At 40.9% G+C, this 21,331-nt stretch overlaps 1 protein-coding gene across 1 annotated transcript; it reads left to right on the forward strand.

Moving 5' to 3' along the window:
- The first annotated feature begins 1,323 nt into the window (after nt 1-1,323).
- On the forward strand, nt 1,324-21,124 carry tubgcp2 (tubulin gamma complex component 2). Its single transcript, XM_085761098.1, has 18 exons — nt 1,324-1,637; nt 2,437-2,597; nt 3,463-3,591; nt 3,731-3,907; nt 4,002-4,161; nt 5,438-5,645; nt 6,707-6,906; nt 8,149-8,338; nt 8,994-9,139; nt 10,193-10,373; nt 10,986-11,166; nt 12,330-12,502; nt 14,614-14,742; nt 15,814-15,934; nt 16,034-16,177; nt 17,036-17,152; nt 17,338-17,501; nt 20,704-21,124. The coding sequence occupies exons 2-18, from the start codon at nt 2,448-2,450 to the stop codon at nt 20,777-20,779; spliced, it is 2,646 nt and encodes an 881-aa protein (XP_085617224.1). The 5' UTR covers nt 1,324-1,637; nt 2,437-2,447; the 3' UTR covers nt 20,780-21,124.
- Nucleotides 21,125-21,331: the final 207 nt, after the last annotated feature.

The following is a 21,331-nucleotide window of genomic DNA, read 5'->3' on the forward strand; positions in this document are numbered from 1 at the left end:
TTCAGACTGTCACTATGATATGGTGACTGTCTCTGAGAAATACAGGCATTTCCCCTACCGATATAGATAAGAAAGTGTTATTGTGTGTGTGTTTTTTTTTTTTAAATAATGAATTATATTTCTGCTTTCCCGAGTGTTTTAAGAAATCTGGCCTCAAGTAATTGAAGTGGTAAAACTACAAGAACAACATATGATATGTTGTTGCATATAACCCTGTTATTAACTGTCTTTATGTATGCTATGCTATTAACCCTGCTTGTTCTTTGTCTTTCATGTTCTGTCAGTTTAGCCTTCCTAATGCCTTCCTAACCCTTTGTAATACTAGTGTGTTGTTATATTTCTCTGCCTTGCCCGCGCCACTGCCTGTCTTGCTGCTTTGGCTATATGCCTGTATGACTGAATAGCTGTTTGTTTTACTGTCCACGCACAATAAACTAATAAACTAAACCCTTTCTTGTCCCTGTCACTCTCTTGCTGTTTGTCTGCATAGCCATGCTTGTGTATTGTCTTTGTTGTCATCCTGCTACATGTCTGTATAGTTGTGCTTTGTGCCACCGTCTTTAACCAATGGGCTCTATGCACAGCTCCACTACTTCCTGAATTTAAGGCAGTTCCTTTATTTCCTGTTTTACATTATTGGACAAACTGATTAATTCAGGTGTGTCTGACCATTGTGACTACTCAGACACACCTGGATTAATCAGTTTGTCCAATAATGTAAGACAGGAAGTAGTGGAGCTGTGCATAGAGCATAGATAGACTGTATAAAAAAGAGGCATAGAGCCAATACATTTTTCACAGCCGCCTCTCCCTCTCCCCTCAAGAAGCTTGTGCTTTTTGTCTTCTTTTTTTTGTCTTTCTTGGTGTTCTGTGTTCCTCCATTCTGAATGAGGAGATGTACGTCTGTGTTTTCAATGTTGTCCCCCTGTTGTCCATGTGGCTACTTGTGCGGCGGTGTGTGTGTTGCCTCTGTGCCGTCCAAGAGTTCACCTGTGTCGTTCTATGTCTTGGGTTTCTCCTGTATTTTATTGTGATCTGTATTTTTCTGCGATCTGTATTTTATTGTGATTTGTATTGTGAGTTTTATGTTGGGACTACAGATGGAAAATAGCCCTAGTGGCTAAATCTGGTACAACCATCACTTCTCTGCTCTAAAAGTGATTAATGGTATTGTACACTGTCCTGTATTAATAAACTAAACTAACTAACTAACTAACTAACTAACTAACTAACTAACTAACTAACTAACTAACTAACTAACTAACTAACTAACTAACTAACTAACACTAACTTGTCAGGCGGCAGGCCATCATTGCAAATAAGAACTTGTTCTTCATGATTTTTGCCTGGTTAAATAAAGGTTAAAAAAAAATACATCTGGAGAAATACCATTATTATTATTATTATTGTTATTATTATTATTGTTATTATTATTATTATTATTATTATGTAATAATGGCATTAATATGTGGGGGCTGTAGTATCACATCTGACCTGTGGCGGCGCTGTTGCTACGTTACTGTGTTGGCTCCAGTAGTAACAGAAGAAGTGGAGTTTGAGCAGCGTTGGGCGCGTTGTTGCTGCTGCTGCTGCGACAGTTTCACTGGTGTTGTTGTTGTTGTGGACGCTGCTGACAGGTACAGTCAGAGCCAACAGCTCCGTTTCACCTGTAATGAAGGTTTTTATTTGATGACTTGTGTTATTGTTGCTGTTTAACGGGCGGTTTCGGGTCATTCAGAGTGAGCTAGCTGGCTGTTAGCATCCTCTTCTTGCACCGTTCATTTTCAATGGAGCTAAGTTAGTTAGCCTGGCTGCTAGCATGAGATAACGTCACCTGCAGCACCGAGAGAGGGTTTTTACATGAAAACAAGCTTCAAAATCAACTTATTGAATAAGATATTGATGATTTCTATCAGTAAGAACCAGTCCATCAATGCTAATTTGAGCTGTTAGGAGGTTAGCTAGCTGTGCTCTTCTGCTGCTGCTGTCACTGCAGGAAGCATCAGGAGCTCCAGACTCTTAATGGAAAACTTTATTACTTAATATATATATAATTAATATATGTTGTTATTGTTTTTCTTGTATATTCAGTGGTGTGATACTCAGGTATACTCAGTATACCCACTGAAAGTGCATTAATATTTCAGTATACCCACTACGAATTTGGTCTACCAGCAGACCCAACTCTAAACATTTTTAAACCCAGGTTAAAAACATTGATGTTTTCATGTAGGCTCTTTTAAAGAACTTTAAATCCTAATCTTGGATTGGCACTGTAAATCCTCTTAATTGTTTTTAATACAAATCAATATTTCATGCTGCAAACTCATATTTTATGCTCCATTTTACTCTAGTTTTTATATATGTTTTGTTTTTATGTAAAGCACATAGAGCATAAAATATATATAATTACTGTAATATATGTTGTTATTCCAGCTGCCTGAGCCATGAGTGAGTTCAGGATCCACCACGATGTGAACGAGCTGCTGAGCCTGCTCCACGTCCGGGGAGGAGACGGAGCAGAGGGCTACATAGACCTGCTGCAGAAACACAGGACTCCCTACGTCACCACCACTGTCTCTGCTCACAGCGCCAAGGTGGGACATATAGAAAGCTTTAATACGACTTAATGAGAATATGAAAGTCCTATAACATGAGAAAATTGACCGTAATGTCCCGAGGATTCTCCTGATAACAACAATTGTAGGGATTACTGGACAACAAGGCGTGGTTGTTAGAAATCAAGACAATATTTGGAAGATAGCAGAACAGCTTTTATTCCTGTGCCATTAAGGAGCTGAACACTAATCTTAAGGACAAATAGACTTTAACAATGGATCTTGTAATCCTTCCCCTCTAAATGTACAATATATTTTTGTTTTCATGACTATTTTCTTGTCTTCTCTTGTGTTATTACATGTTATTATGTTGTACCATGATTAGATAGCAACGTAAATGTAATTGAAATGTCATCTCATCTCATCTTATCTTATCTTATCTTATCTTATCTTATCTTATCTATCTATCTATCTATCTATCTATCTATCTATCTTTGTGAGACTGATTTCAGCTTCTTTTATTATAACATTTCTGTTACATATAATCGTGCGAAGACGGCAGCAATGTGTTTGACGTGTGTTATGTCATTTAGATCTAAATTAGCCAGTAGTGTTGTGGTTTCAAGACCGGTCTTAGTCTCAAGAGACCACGTTTTCAAGGTCTCGGTCTCGTCTCGGTCGAGCTGGACTCAGGGTTTTTTCTCAAGACAACTCCACAGCTGCAGTGACATCTTTTATCTCGACCACAACACTGTCAGCCAGTGATGTGTAACGAGCAGAAAAGCGACAGACTGTAAATCGGCTCTGACCGTCGTCACAGTCTGTAACTGTGAATGTGATTTCTCATTCTCACACCTCTTGTGTTTCTTACTGTGGATTTTCACTTCATAATAATTGTTTTCAGGTCAAATTAGCCGAGTTCTCTAAAACCCCTGAGGACTTTTTGAGGAAGTACGAAGAGCTCAAGTCCAAAAATGTTCGCAACCTCGACCCGCTGGTCTATCTGCTCTCCAAACTGTGTGAGGACAAAGAGGTAACGAATCCGTAATGAGCTCATAATTATTTATTATTTAGACACATTTATGTATTTCATATTTATCCACTGGTTTCACAAATATGAAATTACATCTAATTCTATCTCGTGTCATGTCTTTGCTGTGATGCTCTTGTAGACGCTGCAGTTTCTGCAGCAGAACGCCAAAGAGCGGTCGGAGTCGTCGGCAAACACGACTTCCACCACGACCACCAGCTACACGCTGCCTCAGACCAGCACCAAGATGTCCATGCAGGAGCTGGACGAGCTGCGGAAGAAGCTCGGCAACGTGACGGCCAGCTCCAACGCTCCTCTGGTGAGCTGCTGCTTACATCAGATCCACCGGGTCCAGGTTCGATTCTCCCCATCGATCACTGTAGAATAATCAGATTGTAATCTCTCTCCTGTAGCCCGCCGAGGTCACGAGGAAGATGCTGAGGGACAAACACAACAAGAAGAACCCGACGCAGCCCAACCCGGTGTTTCCTAACTGGGTGTACGACCGTCCCGCGCTCCTCGGAGACTTCATCACCAGCCCCAGTCCGCAGGGAGATCCACCTGTGGCCATCGGTAAGTCCGGGCTCCAGACTAACTTTTTTTTACCAGGAGCTCAGTGCCCCCCCACCCCCCCAACATAAAGGGATAGTTCAACATTTTGGCAAATTGGCCCATTGCCATAATCGCTATAGTCATAGCAGTAGGTTCATTACCTTTATTTGTCAGTTTAAATTTTAGAGCGGCGGAGCAGAGCTGTGAGCTGCTCAGAGCTACGCTACGGAGGCTCATGGGATTTCTTGGTTTCCCTCATCAAACTCATCAAATACACAATCCAACTCCACAACACTGTGGTGGACAAGTTGTGACCTGCACATTCACCACGCTATGAGATAATAACAGAACTGGAATGACACATTCCTGATTCTTTGAGTCGATTCTTCCTTGTTTCACCAGTGTTAAAAACAGGAAAAACAGGAAATTTACTGGTTGCACATGTGCAAGTAGATGAAAAATTTACTTGCACACACTCAAATTTTAGGGGCAGTCTCTGGAGCCCTGTAAGTCTCGTCAAGGTTCATTTCAGGGAGTTTCTTTAAAGGGATACTTCACCAATCATCTACTCATGGTCATGCCAAGGAAGAGTTTGGAGAACTTTCAGAGTTATCAAAACTCTTTAAGAGTTCCAGGGGGGGTTCGGCTGGCAACAGATTTTCATATAATGGCGGCAGATAGAGTTCACTTTTGAATCGTCCAAAACACACACTATGAAACATCCAAATACCTCCATACTGCTCGTCTGTACTGACCCAAGTGTCCTGAAGCCGCCACATGAAAAAGTTGTTCAGAAAAAATTAATGTGATCTCTGTTTTTATCCTTGTTGTAGCAGCAGCTCCCAGTGGCTCTGTTGATGTTTGTGAGATTTGCTGCGAGATGTTGGTTCGTCGTTGTAAACCATTGGATGTTTGATGTAAACACAGAAGAAAATCAATCTTGCAGCAAATCTCGGGCAGCCACTGGGAGCTACTGCTGCAACGAGGATAAAAACAGAAATCAAATTAACTTTTTTCCAACAACTTTTCCATGTGGCAGCTTCAGGACACTTGGGTCAGTAGGACGAGCAGTATGGAGGTATTTGGATGTTTCATAGTGTGTGTTTTGGACGATTCAAAAATGAACTCTATCCGCCGCCATTATATGAAAATCTGTTGCTCTCTCGAATGTTGAATGTTCTCCAAACCCTTCCTTGGCATGGTGGTGAGTAGAAAATTGGTGAATTATCGAATTTGCGTGAAGTATCCCTTCAATGCTCCAGTCAGTGACCGTGTCGTCTCCTGTCGCCGTCGTCAGGTACGATGCCCATGGCAACGCAGGAACAAGCTCTGGTGGAGGATCTGCTGTTCGTCCTGATCGGAGTCGACGGGCGAGACATCACAGCTCAGCCGGTGCTGGGGAGACAGAACCGCTCCTTCATCGTCGATGCCACTCTGGATATGTCCATCAAAGAGCTGGTCAACAGGATTTTACCGGTCGCATCGTATTACTCCACAATAACACGGTGAGTGTGTCAGTGTTACTTATTTAAGGTTACAAGGTTTAGGTGATTTTGTAAATGTTTTATTTTTCTCTCTGATATTTGATGATTTCTTTTCTACTCCTATATTTAATTACTGTTAATTTTGTTGGTTGTGGTCTTTTTTTCCTTTTTATGTTTGTTTGTTTTTTTCCTATATTGTAAAAATGCTGAAGAGTAGCTTAATTTGCTCAGTTTGCCATGTAGGACAGGCATATAAACATTAAGCTTGCTGCTGCCATGTGTGTCGCCTGTTTTTACGTTCAGTGGCAGCGTGACGGTAGGAAATTACAACCCGAACACCGACCCGGCTCAGGCGACAGAGGCCGTCGCTAACAACCAGCATTAATTATCTACCCGAACCCGGCCCGGCCCGGAAAAAAAAAAGCGGTGTGCTTGCAGCGGGAGGTGTCGCTGCTGGTGACGCAGCACTTGTCTTCTGCCTCACGTCATCTGGCCCCTCCGGTACTGGCCCGCTAACGGGCGGGACTTGACGTACACAATGTACCTTTAATTACCGTTAATTTTGTTGGTTGTGGTCTTTTTTCCCGGTGTAGTTTCTTATTTTAAAGGGACAACGAGGAGTTTTGGAAAAGGGAAGTGTTTTCACACTACATTTATGAGCCTCCGCGCACGTGCTGTTGACGCGCACCAGCTGTGGAATAGGCACATGCCTATTGTAATGTTTCTCTGGTTCTCAGCCACGAAACGAAAGTAAGAAACGCTGGTCGGCTCGATATTTCCACCACCACTAATAATAACAAACAACAATTTACACTATAAATGTGTTTTATGAGGGGTAAAAAAGGAAGCCCGAGGTCCGACCCGAGTCACTTTCATATTTTTTCGACCCGAACCCGCGGTCCAGTCGGGTTTGTCAAGCTGGCCCGGCCCGTTGAAAACTCTATCAGTCACTACCTTGTTGACAATATAAACGTTAGATTATACTACCTTGTTGACAATGTTTATAGTGTTGACTGTCTGAATAAAAGACTGAATCGACTGTCACAGAAGACGTGTTGATTGGCTGTCGACTGTTTTCTCAGTTTCATCGAGGAGAAGTCGTCCTTCGAGTACGGGCAGGTGAACCACGCCCTGACGGCGGCCATGAGGACGCTGATGAAGGAGTACCTGATCCTGGTCACGCAGCTGGAGCACCTGCAGCGCCAGGGCCTGCTCTCCCTGCAGAAGCTCTGGTTCTACATCCAGCCCACCATGAGGACCATGGAGATCCTGGCGTCCATCGGTACGAGACTGAACCCGAACACAACATTAAAGGGATAGTTCAACATTTTGGCGAGTTGGCCCATTGCCATAATCCCTATAGTCATAGCAGTAGGTTCGTTACCTTTAATTGTCGGTGCAAGCTATTTTTAGAACGGCGGAGCAGAGCCGTGAGCTGCTCAGAGCTACGCTACGGAGGCTCATGGGATTTCTTGGTTTCCCTCATCAAACTCATCAAATACACAATCCAACAACTCCAAAACGCTCTGGTGGACAAGTTGTGACCTGCACATTCACCACGCTATGAGATAATAACAGAACGTTACCAGACAGAGTTGTTTTAGAGGGAAATACAGAGACTGCTTGATGAAAAACTGTCCCTGAAGGCAACACGCATCAGCGGTTTTGCATGAATTTCCCTCTAAAACAACTCTGTCTGGTAATGTTCTGTTATTATCTCATAGTGTGGTGAATGTGCAGGTCACAACTTGTCTACCAGAGCGTTTTGGAGTTGTTGGATTGTGTATTTGATGAGTTTGATGAGGGAAACCAAGAAATCCCATTAGCGTTGAAAGTCGAACTATCCCTTTAAAAACCATTTTCTTACCACTGATGTTTGTTAGACACCAACTCCTCCTCCACAATGGAGTCAGCAACACAGTTACAGCTTTATGTGATGTCGCTATGCGCATCAATAACATTAATATGATATAATTTGACTGTCACTAAAAATTGAGCATCTGTTGTTCTATTGTTTTATCAGATAGTAACTCAGTTGTGTAAAATAAGAAGACAGAAGTTACATCTTCTTATTCCACATGAAGCTAAATATTTAATATGAGCAGATTCAACTTTTCTTGTGTCTGTTTTATTGTTATTTATTGCGATTAATTGAAATATCAAAGATTTCTGACCCGTTTTGTTCTTAAATTTATATATATGAACAGCTACACAAATGCAGGTTGATAATGTCTGATGAGCAGTAATGAAAACATTCAGCATGTTGATGTGTTTCCTCCACATGAACAGCAGTTGTTAAGTTTCTCCACCAGAGGGCGCGTGACCCAGGTGGAGACGAGCTCAGCTGTTCATATTTACTGCAGCTGAGCATCATCTTTAATGTAACACAATAAAACAACATGTTTTATTGTAGATAAGATCCTTTTAGTTAATAATATATTATATATAATAAAAACGTCCGACAGTTTCAGCTCCATGTTTTTAAACACACAGATGCTCTCTTCTCTCTCTTCTGCCTTGACAGCGTCCTCCGTGGACAAAGGGGAGTGTATGGGCGGCTCGACGCTCAGTCTGCTCCACGACCGAACCTTCAACTACACGGGCGACAGCCAGGCCCAGGAGCTGTGTCTCTACCTCACCAAAGCCGCCAGCGTCCCGTACTTTGAGATCCTGGAGAAGTGGATCTACAGAGGCATCATCAGGGATCCGTACAGGTGCAGCTCGGAGTCTCAGTTTAGTTTTAGTTTAGTTTATTAGTTTAATAAGGGACAGTGTGCAATTACATTAATCATTTAAAGGGGAAAAAAATGAAAAGATGGTTGCACCAGATTTAGCTCCCAGCTAATTTCCATCTGTAGTCCTTACACATAACATAAAAGTGATAAAATACACAGAATACAAGCTACTATACAAAGGCGAGGCATAAACAGACACAGTTAGACAATGGACAACACTTAGACAACAACATGTATGAGGTAGACAAAGTGCAAAGTGCTTATAGCAGCAAGATGTTGATTGTCATATACTGTATGTGTGGTGGACACATACAGTATATAACTGCAAAGTGCTCATAGCAGCATGATTATTCATAGTATTGATAATAATAAAGATAAAACATGAAAGTGGCAACAGTGGCAGACGTAATACCAACGATGGTAATTCTCAGTTACAAAAAATAAAAAATTACCAGCTATGGTAATGTGACAGATGTATCTGTGGATATCAGATGGAAACAGAGACAAGAAGTGCTAACGAAAAAGAGAAACAGCCCAATGAGTCGGGCAGAGAGCCTGAGCCTGTCTCAGAGAATTAGAAACATCTACGTCTGTGTTGAAGTTTGGTTTAATATGTGTAGTTCTGTCCCGGCAGTGAGTTCATGGTGGAGGAGCACGAGCTGCAGAAAGAGAAGATCCAGGAGGATTACAACGACAAGTACTGGGACCAGAGATACACCATCGTCCAGCACCGGATTCCCTCCTTCCTGCAGAAGATGGCAGATAAAATATTAAGCACAGGTGAACAATTCAATTCTATTTAATTCAATTCAACTTTATTTATATAAAGCGCATTTCATGCACAAGGCAGACTCAATGTGCTTCACAACAGGTATAGTAGGTATAGTTAGAGTAAAAACAGTCAAAGAAAATCAATTAGAAATCAATCGGAGAGTGCAAGTAAACAACCATATGTATGCCATCTTCACCACATACACACTTAAACTCACACATGTGCACACAACCACACATGCACACACACAGTTCAACAGAATGCGGTTAAAAAAAGATACGTTTTTAATCTGTTTTTAAAAATGGCTACCATGTCTGACTGTATCAGGCAGGGTGTTGACACAGAACCACATCATCAACATTTTTAAAGGGCAGTTCCAGGAAAATTCAACCTGAGGCTCTAGTTTCCTAATATTTTAGGTCTAACAGAATGAATCTGCAGATTCTACCAGATTTAATGTCTGTCTGTCCCTGCATCAACATAGCAGCGTATGATGGGAGCGGATGGATCTCAGGCTGTTTAGGCTGTTTACATCCCACAAAACTGCAATTTGTTTCCACAGACAATGTCAGGTGGCTTCAAACATTCACCAACCGAGGGGTTTGTTCACTTCAAGGAAGACGACATGTTTGTAAAAGGAGCTGAAATACAAAGTCTCGCGCGAGAGTCAAGTTGAGGCTCAGTATGTTTACAGGTTGTCTGAAGCTCCTGTTTGTTTTATCAACAAAGGAATATCACCTCGGAGGCTTCAGAGTAGCAGTTAGAGTAAATCTGGATATTGTTTATTCTACCTATAAACATACTGAGAGCATCAACTTGACTCTCGCGCGAGACTTTGTATTACAGCTCCATTTACAAACAGCCTAAGATCCGTCTGCTCCCATCATACGCTGCTGTGGCGATGCAAGGACAGACAGAACTACTGCAGAACATTAAGAAGATTCATTCTGTTCGACCTAAAATATTAGAAAACTAGAGCCTTAGGTTGAATTTACCTGGAATTGCCCTTTAAGAGTCTGTTAGAAGAAGATCTAAATCTCCCTGATCAACCTTGTATGTAGGTAAATACCTGAACGTGGTGCGGGAGTGCGGCCGCGATGTGACGTGTCCCGATGCGAAGGAGGTGCTGTACACGCTGAAGGAGCGAGCCTACGTGGAGCAGATAGAGAAAGCCTACAACTACGCCAGCAAGGTGCTGCTGGACTTCCTGATGGAGGAGAAGGAGCTGGTGTCACGTCTCAGGTAACCTAGCAACGAGCTGCTCAGGTTACACATGATAATAACACCACATTCTGCTTTTTTGATTTAACATACAGGAATATTCTCTTTTGCTTATTTTTATACATATGTGTACTTTTTTTCTCTATTTATTTCAGTTGATTATTTATCCACAAGTTTCCGAACGTCATCTATGGTCAAAACCGTTTACGTTTCCATGGTTTTCAGTCGTTGTCATAGTTGTGGTAAACGCATGGAACTGGCTTTTAACACGGATGTCAATTTGTGTGATATCCATTGTTAAAAGCTGGTGTGATGATCCATGCGTTTTACAGATTTTCATTGAAAAAAAAAATGCATTTACCGCGACTACCGAAACCATGGAAATGTAAACATAAAATTCCACCGGAAGAGCAAAACCGGCTTACGTTTTTGACGTTCAGAAAAAGGTGGATATATTCACTTCTACCAGATGACATGCTGGCGTGCTGTACATATTCTAGCCATAGGGATGTACTATGTGTATAAGTTATTTTCTTTTAATAGAAATCAATAGATATGTGATATGAAAAAACAAAAAACAAAAACACCAACTTCATTTCAGACTCATTATCGCCCCTGTGTTGTTTCCATCAGGTCCATTAAACACTACTTCCTGATGGACAAGGGCGATTTCTTCGTGCACTTCATGGACCTGACGGAGGAGGAGCTGAAGAAGCCGGTGGACGACATCGTTCCTCCCAGACTGGAGGCGCTGCTGGAGCTGGCGCTGAGGATGAGCACGGCCAACACCGACCCCTTCAAAGACGACCTCAAGGTCAGTGGAGATCGAGGTTTATTAAGAGGTTTATTGATCAGGTTGTTGATGAGACGTTGGTGTAGCTTATTGTTTTTATCCTGTTCTGTTTCTATGATGAACAGTAGATTCATTAAAGCTGCTATGATCAACATTATATTAATATTAACCTGTGATTAAATAAGAGATGAGATCATATCAGATAATTATTAACTAACTCCACAATAAATCTGCAGAAAATGTGAAAAAAAAAGATAAATACTAAAGTAATAATAATTATTATTATTACTTTTATATATATACTATATTTGTATACATACTATTATTAATAGTATGTGTAATTTTGTATACAAATATATCAAAAAACCTATGAAATGACATGGCAGCAGATGAGTGATAGATAAATGCACTTGTTAAACTGTGACAGAGGAAACATCTTTCATCTCAGTGTTTCAGTTTCCTGGCTGCAAATTTTGGTTTCCTTTTTTTTTGTTTTGTTTAAAAGGTGTGAAAACTCTTGTTTGTTTCATTTCCTGTGCGTTAAGAAATAGGCCTGCATCCAAGTTAATAGCTTTTATTCTCTCATTTGTAAACAAGAGCATTCAAAGAACAGAAATCCCAACTCTGTGGTAAAGACAATGCAGTGAGTCACTCTGACCAACAGATCTCTCTCAATCCCATTTGAAATTGCAGCAAATTAATTTAGGCTTATTCTTATTTTAGGCTATGGAAGCACTAACAGCAGCCTTACAATGAAACCCGAATATTAAAATAAATAAAACGTTAAAATTTGAATACTTAAGAGAAGGACTACATGTTTGAGTGAAGGAGGAAATAAAGTGTTTGTTCTGTGGTTGAGGTTGTTGCTCCTTCACCAGGTTCTTGTTCTGGATTAAACTCTGATAGCGTAACTTTCATCCACTAAATTATGAGTTCACAGTAAATTTACAGTGTCCAGTTTCATCATGAAGCCTGGTTCGTGTCTCATGTTTGTAAATCCCCTTGAAATTCTTAAGAAATAATCTGTAATGTTCCGGTGAAGTGGAGTGGAGTGGAGTGAAGTGAAGTGCCGTCGTCATCCTTCACTCACAGATTATGTCACGCTCTGTTAGTCACATCCATTAATGTCTGGACTTCCTGCTCTCTCTCTCTCTGTCTCTCTCTCTCTGTCTCTCTCTGCACAGATCGACTTGATGCCTCATGATGTCATCACTCAGCTGCTGCGGGTGTTGGCCATCGAAACCAAACAGGAGAAGGCGATCATCAACGCCGACTCGACGGACGCGGCCCTCAGCGGGCTGGAGGCCTTCTCCTTCGACTACATCGTCAAGTGGCCGCTGTCGCTCATCATCAACAGGTTCAGAGCCGAACACTTTATTTATATTCAACTTTATTTTTCTTCTTTACAAAGTTCATTATAGAAATAAATTAAACCACATACCTGCAAAATCCAAGCATGTTGAACAACAGAAACATCTTTAAAGGGAAAACGATGAGTTTTGGAAAAGCGAAGCGTTTTCACACTACATTTATGAGCCTCCGCGCGCATAAATCATGTTTTCATTCATCAATAATTAAAGTCAGAGGTCCGAAGACGATCACATACCGTCGTAGTTCCGACCATAAACGGTGATTCGGTGGCGTTATTCTCATGACTCGCCACGAAACCGAAAGTAAGGAAACGCTGGTCGGCTCGACCAGCATTTCCGCCACCACTAATAATAACAAAATAACGATAGAGACAAAACGATATATTTATCGAAAATGGGCCCATTAACAAGTGTGGGTAGCGGAGATTCATCCACATTAACGTGAGACTTTTTTATAACCAAATAGAAACTCCTCGTTGTCCTTTTAAATCAACATTTTGCAAAAAAGAAAATGAAAATAAAAATTATATAAAATCATAATAAGGGATAAAACAATATAAAATCTCTTTATGCACAAATAACTTGAGACGTTACCTCTCTAGATAGTTTTAAAAAGCAGCTTGTATGAATTTATGATCTTGTCTTATGATTATTATGTTATGTTTTAACTAATACTACTGTTTTTATCTGCTACTTCTGTTCAGTTCTCTTGAATTTAAAGGACTTTGAGTTGCATTTTATGAATGAAAGATGCTACATAGAGATTTAAAGGAAGTTAGAGTTGGTCACAGAGCTCCAGAGTGTCGGAGGTCACTCATCATCATGAGCAGCGTTGACCCCGAGGTCACCAGCCGACATCCGACTTCCTCAGACTTCCTCAGAGCTGTGACTTTAGGCAGACAGGGAGTCGGTGAAGAAGTTTTTGATGTTGGAGATTAGGGATGTCACGATTATAAATTTTCTTGGTACGATTATTGTCAGAGAAATAATCACGGTGTTACGATTATCACGATTATTATGCATTAATTAAGTCCACAACACTATGAATGTGTAAAATCGAATATAGTCAAAATATAATTACATTACTAATTGTTTACACAAATTATTTCAAGTATCTATTAATATGACCAATTATCAACCCCCCAGGGGAAGCGTTGGGAATAATCGGGTCATAAATTGTCATCAATACGTTTATTTTAATCGTTTTTTGTTTTGTTTTGTTGTTGTTTTTTAAATACAAATGACATGCTAACATTTAAATTCCTACCAATTCAATGCTACTTTAGTTAAATGGACCAGTATCTGTGCATTTACCTTTATTTTGGCGCTCATCTGCCGATATTCTGACATAATCTTTTTTGGGAAGTGACGGTATTTAGGAATCTTTACGATTAAAGCAGAAGTAAGTGGTCCGGTCGTTTTCGCTAATGCTGCGTTCCTAGGCAGGCTTTTGAAATCGTAAATTACAGCTTCAAGTCACAACTTACGACTTTGTAGCGTTCCAGGCAACCCACTCGTGTTTTTCCGACCTGTTTTACCGGTGAAAGTCACTATAACGGCCACTCGTAACTTCCGACCGGTGAACTCGTACCAGATCGAACTGGTACGACTTCACGGTCGGAAAAATACGAGTTTCCTTGAACGCACCATAACAGTCCTCGTCCCTACATCGCCACATTCACGGCGTTCCTTGGCTGCACACACAGCCCTGCATGCCGTTCTCTCTCCTCATTGGATAAAAACTGTAGGATACGATAAATGTTTTCTCCTCGGCTCAGAGCAGAGCAGAGTGACTGACAGACCCGTGTTTCAGACCAAACACTCTATGTAAGTGATTGCTGTCGGAAGATATAACTATTTAAGACTTATATTAACACAAATATATCACTTACTTCTGCTTTAAGTAATTGTGGCGTTTAATACCATGATTAATTGTGAAAACAAGTAATCGTGACATCCCTATTGGAGATATTTTTGAAACAAAGAGGAAGAAGATGTGTCTGTTTTTGTTTAGGAACGTGAATGAAGTTCATTGTTGGTTCCGATCTCAACAACCGTTAGATGTGCGACCTTGTTGGTGTTTACTTGTGTTTTGCAGGAAAGCGCTGACGAGGTACCAGATGTTGTTCAGACACATGTTCTACTGTAAACATGTGGAGCGGCTGCTGTGCAACGTGTGGATCAGCAACAAGGACTTCAAGGAGTACTCGTTACACTCGGCCAAGTGGTGAGTGAACCGACGATTTAAAGGAGAATTACGGCCATTTTTGACCCCTAAATCGTTGTCCTGATGGTCACCCAGTGTTGGTTGGAGCAAAAAACGCAACTAAAATTGATGCAGGCAAACCAGAGTTACACCATGGCTACCCGGCGTTAGGGATAGCAACAATGCTAAACTATGGGGGCAATTCTTTCAACCACAACAAACACTCAGAAAACAATCAAATATCTATGGTACATGACTGGAATCCTTAGAGACAACACTGAACCCATATAGTGTACAGTATAAACAGTATAAACTTTGTGTTTTTGCATGTAGCCGCTCACCTCAGACAGCCGAACTCTGAAACATCCTGGAAAGACATTACTATCCGATCGCAGAAAAAAAACACAAAGTTTATACTGTTTATTCTGTACAGTTTATGAGTTCAGTGGTGTCTCTAAGGATTCCAGTCATGTACCAGAGATATTTGATTGTTTTCTGAGTGTTTGTTGTGGTTGAAAGAATTTCCCCCATAGGTTAGCGTTGTCGCTATCCCTAGCGCTGGGTAGCCACTAGGGCTGGGACGATATGCTTTTCTCCCGATTCGATTCTTCTACGACTTTTTGGATGGCGATTCGATTTCAATTGCGATTCTACGATATTGCCGATTCTCTCGATTTTTAGTCTGCATTTTAAACATTTATCTGCACACAAATACTGTAGGAGCGTATAAATGAACATAGTCCATTATAAAGTGAACTTAAACCCTTTTCAAAACCTGTACTGTCTGTATGTAAAAAAGGCGAACAAATGCACATTGCACAATATTTAAAAAAAAAAAAAAAAAACGATTTTTGAAAAAAAAAATCGTCAAAAAAGATATCGCGATATTTATGTGAATCGATTTTTTCTCCCACCCTTAGTAGCCATGGTGTAACTCTGGTTTGCCTGCATCAATTTTAGTCGTGTATTTTGCTCCAACCAACACTGGGTGACCATCAGGACAACGATTTAGGGGTCAAAAATGGCCGGAATTCTCCTTTAACGGGAGGAAGTCGTCCTCTTTGCGCTCATGCTTCGTTCTCCTCTGTGCAGGTTCTCCGCCGCCTTCGCCCTTCGACAGCGGATGCTCAACTTTGTGCAGAACATCCAGTACTACATGATGTTCGAGGTGATGGAGCCGACCTGGCACGTCATGGAGAACAACCTGAAGACGGTGAGTGGACTGGACGCTGAAACTCTGGATGTTTGTGTCTCATGTGCGTCGCTCTTCACGCTCCTCTCCCTCTCTCTCCCTCTCCCTCTCTGTGTCTAGGCGTCGAACATCGATGACGTGCTCTGTCATCACACCAGTTTCCTTGACAACTGCCTGAAGGACTGCATGCTGACCAACCCCGAGCTCCTGCGGATCTTCTCCAAGCTCATGTCCGTCTGCGTCATGTTCACCAGCTGCATGCAGGTTTGTCCAGAGACAGAGATCTTCCTGGAAATGAATGAATGAATGAATGAATGAATGAATGAATGAATGAATGAATGGTCACACAACACCAACATCAAATTCAATCAACCGTTTTGCATGAACAGTTTAGCCAGCACATGTTATACATAATTGCAACCGTGCAAATCATCATACCGTGACCGAAAAGGCCCGAGGCTTATGTTAGCCTCTCCTATACACTCCATAAAATTAGATTACTAAGAATATCAACAATACAAAATAATACGACAAAAAGAATCATTACTGTAATTTATAGTTATTCATTATTTTACGTTTTAAGGCTCTTATAAAACTCAACGAAGAACGACATAACTTCAACTCATCACTGAGCTTATTCCACATTTTAACTCCCAAGACTGAAACACATTTGTATTTTACATTAGTTCTCACTTTACACATTTCGAAAATCAATAACCCTCTTAAATTATAGTTTCCTTCTCTTAATTTAAATGATTTAAAAATGATTTCTACCGTTTTTAAGAACACAATATCTGAAAATGTTGGGTTAATAGGTTCACAATAGCACACTTTGTTTATTATTCTAATTACTCTTTTTTTAAGTTTAGTTATAGGGTCTATGTTTGTTTTATATACATTTCCCCAGATCTCAACACAGTATGTCAAATATGGGAATATAAGGGTTGATTTTTTATGTTGAAGTTGACTGGGGATCTGCTCCCAGCACCACCCAAAGGAGAATGTATTGTGCATGCTGATTAAGCCTTGATAATATAAGATATAAGATATAGGAATAAATATGGGAATGATCCAGAGCAGTTTCTTCCTTAGAATAAAAGGTTTGTTTGTTTCCTGTTGCAGCGTTTCACTCAGAGCATGAGGCTGGAGCGTCTTTCTCTGGAACAGGGAACCATGGACGGTCCTCCCACTCAGGGCGAACTCGCCGAGGAGGCGGAGAAGAAGAGGTTAACCACAAAGGTATTTCACAACAATCGCCGCCGCTGCGACCTTCTGCCCTCGAATGAACCGATATCTGAACAAGAAAGCGCTGAGTAGAGTTTCACAAACACGTTATGAAACTGAATCCAGAGAAAATGTTCAAAACTCTTCCCCAGCTGCAGTTTTTCTGCTGTTTAACTCATCTCATTTCTCTGTGGTTGCAGTTTTTAGGCGAGCACGCCGACACGCTGCAGTCGGACGCCGGCTTGGAAGCCACCATCATTAAGTTCGACAGTAACTTCAGCATGTTGCTGCTGGACCTGCTGGACAAGCTGAGCATCTACAGCACCAACGACTGTGAACACAGCATGATTAGCATCATCTACAGGTACGACCGAAGCGCCACGGAGACGGGTCACTGTCAGGGGTCAATATCAGGGCCGATCCAGGTGTTATTGATCATGAACTGATTATAGACAATGTTGTTATCAGTTTTCACTAATTAAAGGTAAATCTGTGAGTCTCCAGCTGATCACATGATTGATTTAACACGATCTACTTGACAGTTTTAGTCGTCAGAGTTTGGATCAAGCAGCTCGTAAAAACTAAGATACTGCATGCTCCATGTGTTATTTAATGTGTCAGCTACATATTTAATCATCGTTCTGGTAAATAGAGGAAGACGAAGAAGAAGACACATTATTTATAGTATACAGCACATTTCCTGTCAGAGACAACTCAATTCACAACACAAATAAGCTAAATACACACATAAGCAAACCAGTATATAAAAATACAAATATATTGCACAGATATAAACCAAAATAAGTATGTTGGTGACTGGAGACTGGCCTATGGGTATCATGTTACACACTGGACCTTTAAATGATTTTTGGGAAATTCCGGTAAACAAGCGATTGCTGTTTGCAGGCTGTGACAAATGCATGAATAAGTTTCTGAATTTATTTGACAGGGAACTACGGATTTTTTGAGATATTTTTAAGATGGAAAAAAAGGAAGATCTCGTGATATTGTTATTGTGATGGTGGAAGTTGAGGACAGCATCAAGATTTCTGGCATATTCTGTGTTATTGAGAGGGTTAGGGTTTTTTAATTTCTTTTTTGTTTAGTTTTATTGTTGTTAAGTCAAAGGAAGTCGTGATTCATCCAATTGTTGATGTCCCTTAATGCAACCAGTTAACGTAGCTATGGGGCTCAGACCATCGGGGGAGTTTTGTATTTTGTGTTTTTTAAAATATGACCAAGGATAAGCAGCTATAGATTGAATAGGAGTGGACCGAGGATTGAGCCTTGTGGAACGACACCCAGTTATGAAGTCTGTTCAGAAGGATGTGGTGATCAATGGTGTCAAATGCTGCACTTAAATCAAAATAAAACTAAATAAGAAAGACTCAAACTGGAATCTGGACTCCAAAACATTTCACATAAACCTGTGAAACTGAACAATGCATTTAAAGTGATAGTTCACCCAAAATTCAAATTCCGTGCCTTCTCTGAGTTACAGCGGGGCTCCGTGCAGCACTGCATGTCCATATGACGGTAGCGAACGGAGCTCACTTTTCTTCGTCCAAAAAGACACACCAAAAACCATCCAAATACCTTCATAGTGCTCGTCTGTAATGCCCCTCTTGTATTGAAGCCCCAACATGAGAAATTGTTCCGAAAAAAATGAAATAAGTATATGTTTTAAGCTTGTTTGTAGTGGAAGCTGTCTCAGTTCACTGCTCTTCCTGAGTCAGTGCAAATCTCGCATGATTTGAGACTGAGACACTGGGAGCTTCCGCTACAAACAAGCTTAAAATATAGACTTGTTTAATTTTTCTCAGAACAATTTCTCATGTTGGGGCTTCAATCAAGAGGGACATTAGAGACGAGCACTATGGAGGAATTTGTTTTTTGGTGTGTCGCCAAAATTTCGCAACCGTCATATGGACATACAGTGCTGCGCTGAGCCCCGCTGTAACTCAGAGAAGCCACGGAGGACTCTGAAACTTCTCCCAGCCCTTAGTCGACATGAGGGTGAGTAGAAAATTTGTAGAAATTTGAATTTTGGGTGAACTATCCCTTTAAACTAGAGGTCGATTGTTCAGCCTCCACCGGTTGTATATCCAGACTACGTCACCAGATCTCCACACAGAGACAGTGAAGGTAACACCGCAGTGAACCTGAGATCATTTATATTTAAACGCGTCTCCACATTAAAGCTGCTGCTGCGAAAACTAAACTCTAAAATAAACTGCGTCCAGTGTCGAAGCAGAGCCGAGGTTCTCTGCTCTCTTGTGTTGTTGTTGTCGTTTTCAACAACAGGATATGGCGAGGGACAAAAGAGGTTATTGTGATGAAAATGTGTTGCTGCTGTGACTGAGCTGACTGGACCGTTGACTCAGTCACCTGATTAATCAGCTTCCTCCTGCTCCAAACTACTGTGATTGTATCAGCCCCTGTAAAAATCCTCTTATCTGTCCACCTCTAATTCAAACACACCATGATGTACTATTTGTAATATTATAAATTATTCATATTAATCACTGTGCATGATGTAATAATCCTTTAAAGCTGCACGGACTCTCTGGAGCTTAGTATCCGTCTTTTAGCTCATTACATCAGTTCAGCCTGAAAACAAACTGCTCTCATCAGACTCGTTTCCTGCTGCTGCTAAAAAGTTAATGGAGACCAAAAAGCAAAGAGTGGGAGTTTAACATCGTGTGAGCTGGATGTCAAACAAGCAGCTGTTTTCGATCTTATAAGGTGGTAAAATGTGGCCAAAAAAAATCACTTTTAAAGGGATAGTTCAACATTTTTGGAAATTAGCCCATTGCCATAATCCCTATAGTCATAGCAGTAGGTTCGTTACCTTTAATTGTCGGTGCAAGCTGTTTTTAGAACGGCGGAGCAGAGCCGCGAGCTGCTCAGAGCTACGCTATACGGAGGCTAATGGGATTTCTTGGTTAAATACACAATCCAACAACTCCACAACGCTCTGGTGGACAAGTTGTGACCTGCACATTCACCACGCTATGACATAATAACAGAACATTACCAGACAGAGTTGTTTTAGAGGGAAATGCAGAGACTGCTTGATGAAAAACTGTCCCTGAAGGCAACGTGCATCAGCGGTTTTGCATGAATTTACCTCTAAAACAACTCTGTCTGGTAACGTTGTGTTATTATCTCTTAGCGTGGTGAATGTGCAGGTCACAACTTGTCCACCAGAGCGTTGTGGAGTTGTTGGATTGTGTATTTGATGAGTTTGATGAGGGAAACCAAGAAATCCCATGAGCCCACGTAGCGTAGCTCTGAGCAGCTCGCGGCTCTGCTCCGCCGTTCTAAAAATAGTTTGCACCGACAAATAAAGGTAACGAACCTACTGCTATGACTATAGGGATTATGACAATGGGCCAATTTGCCAAAATGTTGAACTATCCTTTTAAAGGTGATAATGTGATAGAAAGATGAGACAGCTGGCTAATATAAAATACAAATCCAGATGTTGCTTTCTGTCTAAAATAAAAACACAGACTTAACGTTGTTGACATCTTTGAAAATGAAACTATTTTCTGACATTTCAGGCTGGATTTCAACGGCTTCTACACGGAGCGTCTGGAGCGGATGGCCATCGAGCGCAGTCAGAAAGCAGCAGCGTAGCAGCATCGTCTTCCCTCCTCCTGTTTTAACAAACCACCCAGCAATAAAGACGTCCTGCCCATCAGTCCCTACGCTATGCCGACCGCCCAGATTATCACCATAGAAACATCAGCTGTCAGTCAAAGAGCTGATAACGTCAGTCAGTGTGTATATTATATATGATGTCCTGTATGAAATGTAGAGTTAAAAGTCTCCCTGTTTTTTCAGCGTCATTTCAAAGCTACACGTGTAAATTAAAAGAACTGTTTATTCTGCTCTGACACTCCTTATGGGTAACTTATTGTACCTGTACAGTGGAAATGTATGTTTGTATCGCACTTCATTAAAACTAAACTTTACCGAATGGGTTTTGCCTCCTGACCTCTGATTTTACTGGAAGACATGTAGATCTTTTTGAGATGGATTACGTCATTTCGATTTTTATTGTGAGTATTTTATTATATAAAGATGCTCTTAATCCCTTTGGTCACTTCTCAGCTGAACATTATGAGTTATTGGATCATTTATTTGATAGTTTGCAGATGCAAAAAGTCAAGTCAAGTTAACTGAACT

The sequence above is a fragment of the Trachurus japonicus genome, chromosome 19, assembly GCF_045865225.1.
Source record: "Trachurus japonicus isolate A0001 chromosome 19, Traja_1.0".
NCBI classification, from domain to species: Eukaryota; Metazoa; Chordata; class Actinopteri; order Carangiformes; family Carangidae; genus Trachurus; species Trachurus japonicus.

Coding starts and splice junctions, on each gene's coding strand:
- tubgcp2 (XM_085761098.1), top strand. CDS start 2,448: ATGAGTGAGTTCAGGATCCACCACGATGTGAACGAGCTGCTGAGCCTG. Junction 2,598..3,462: donor TCTCTGCTCACAGCGCCAAG/GTGGGACATATA, acceptor AATTGTTTTCAG/GTCAAATTAGCCGAGTTCTC. Junction 4,162..5,437: donor AGATCCACCTGTGGCCATCG/GTAAGTCCGGGC, acceptor CGCCGTCGTCAG/GTACGATGCCCATGGCAACG.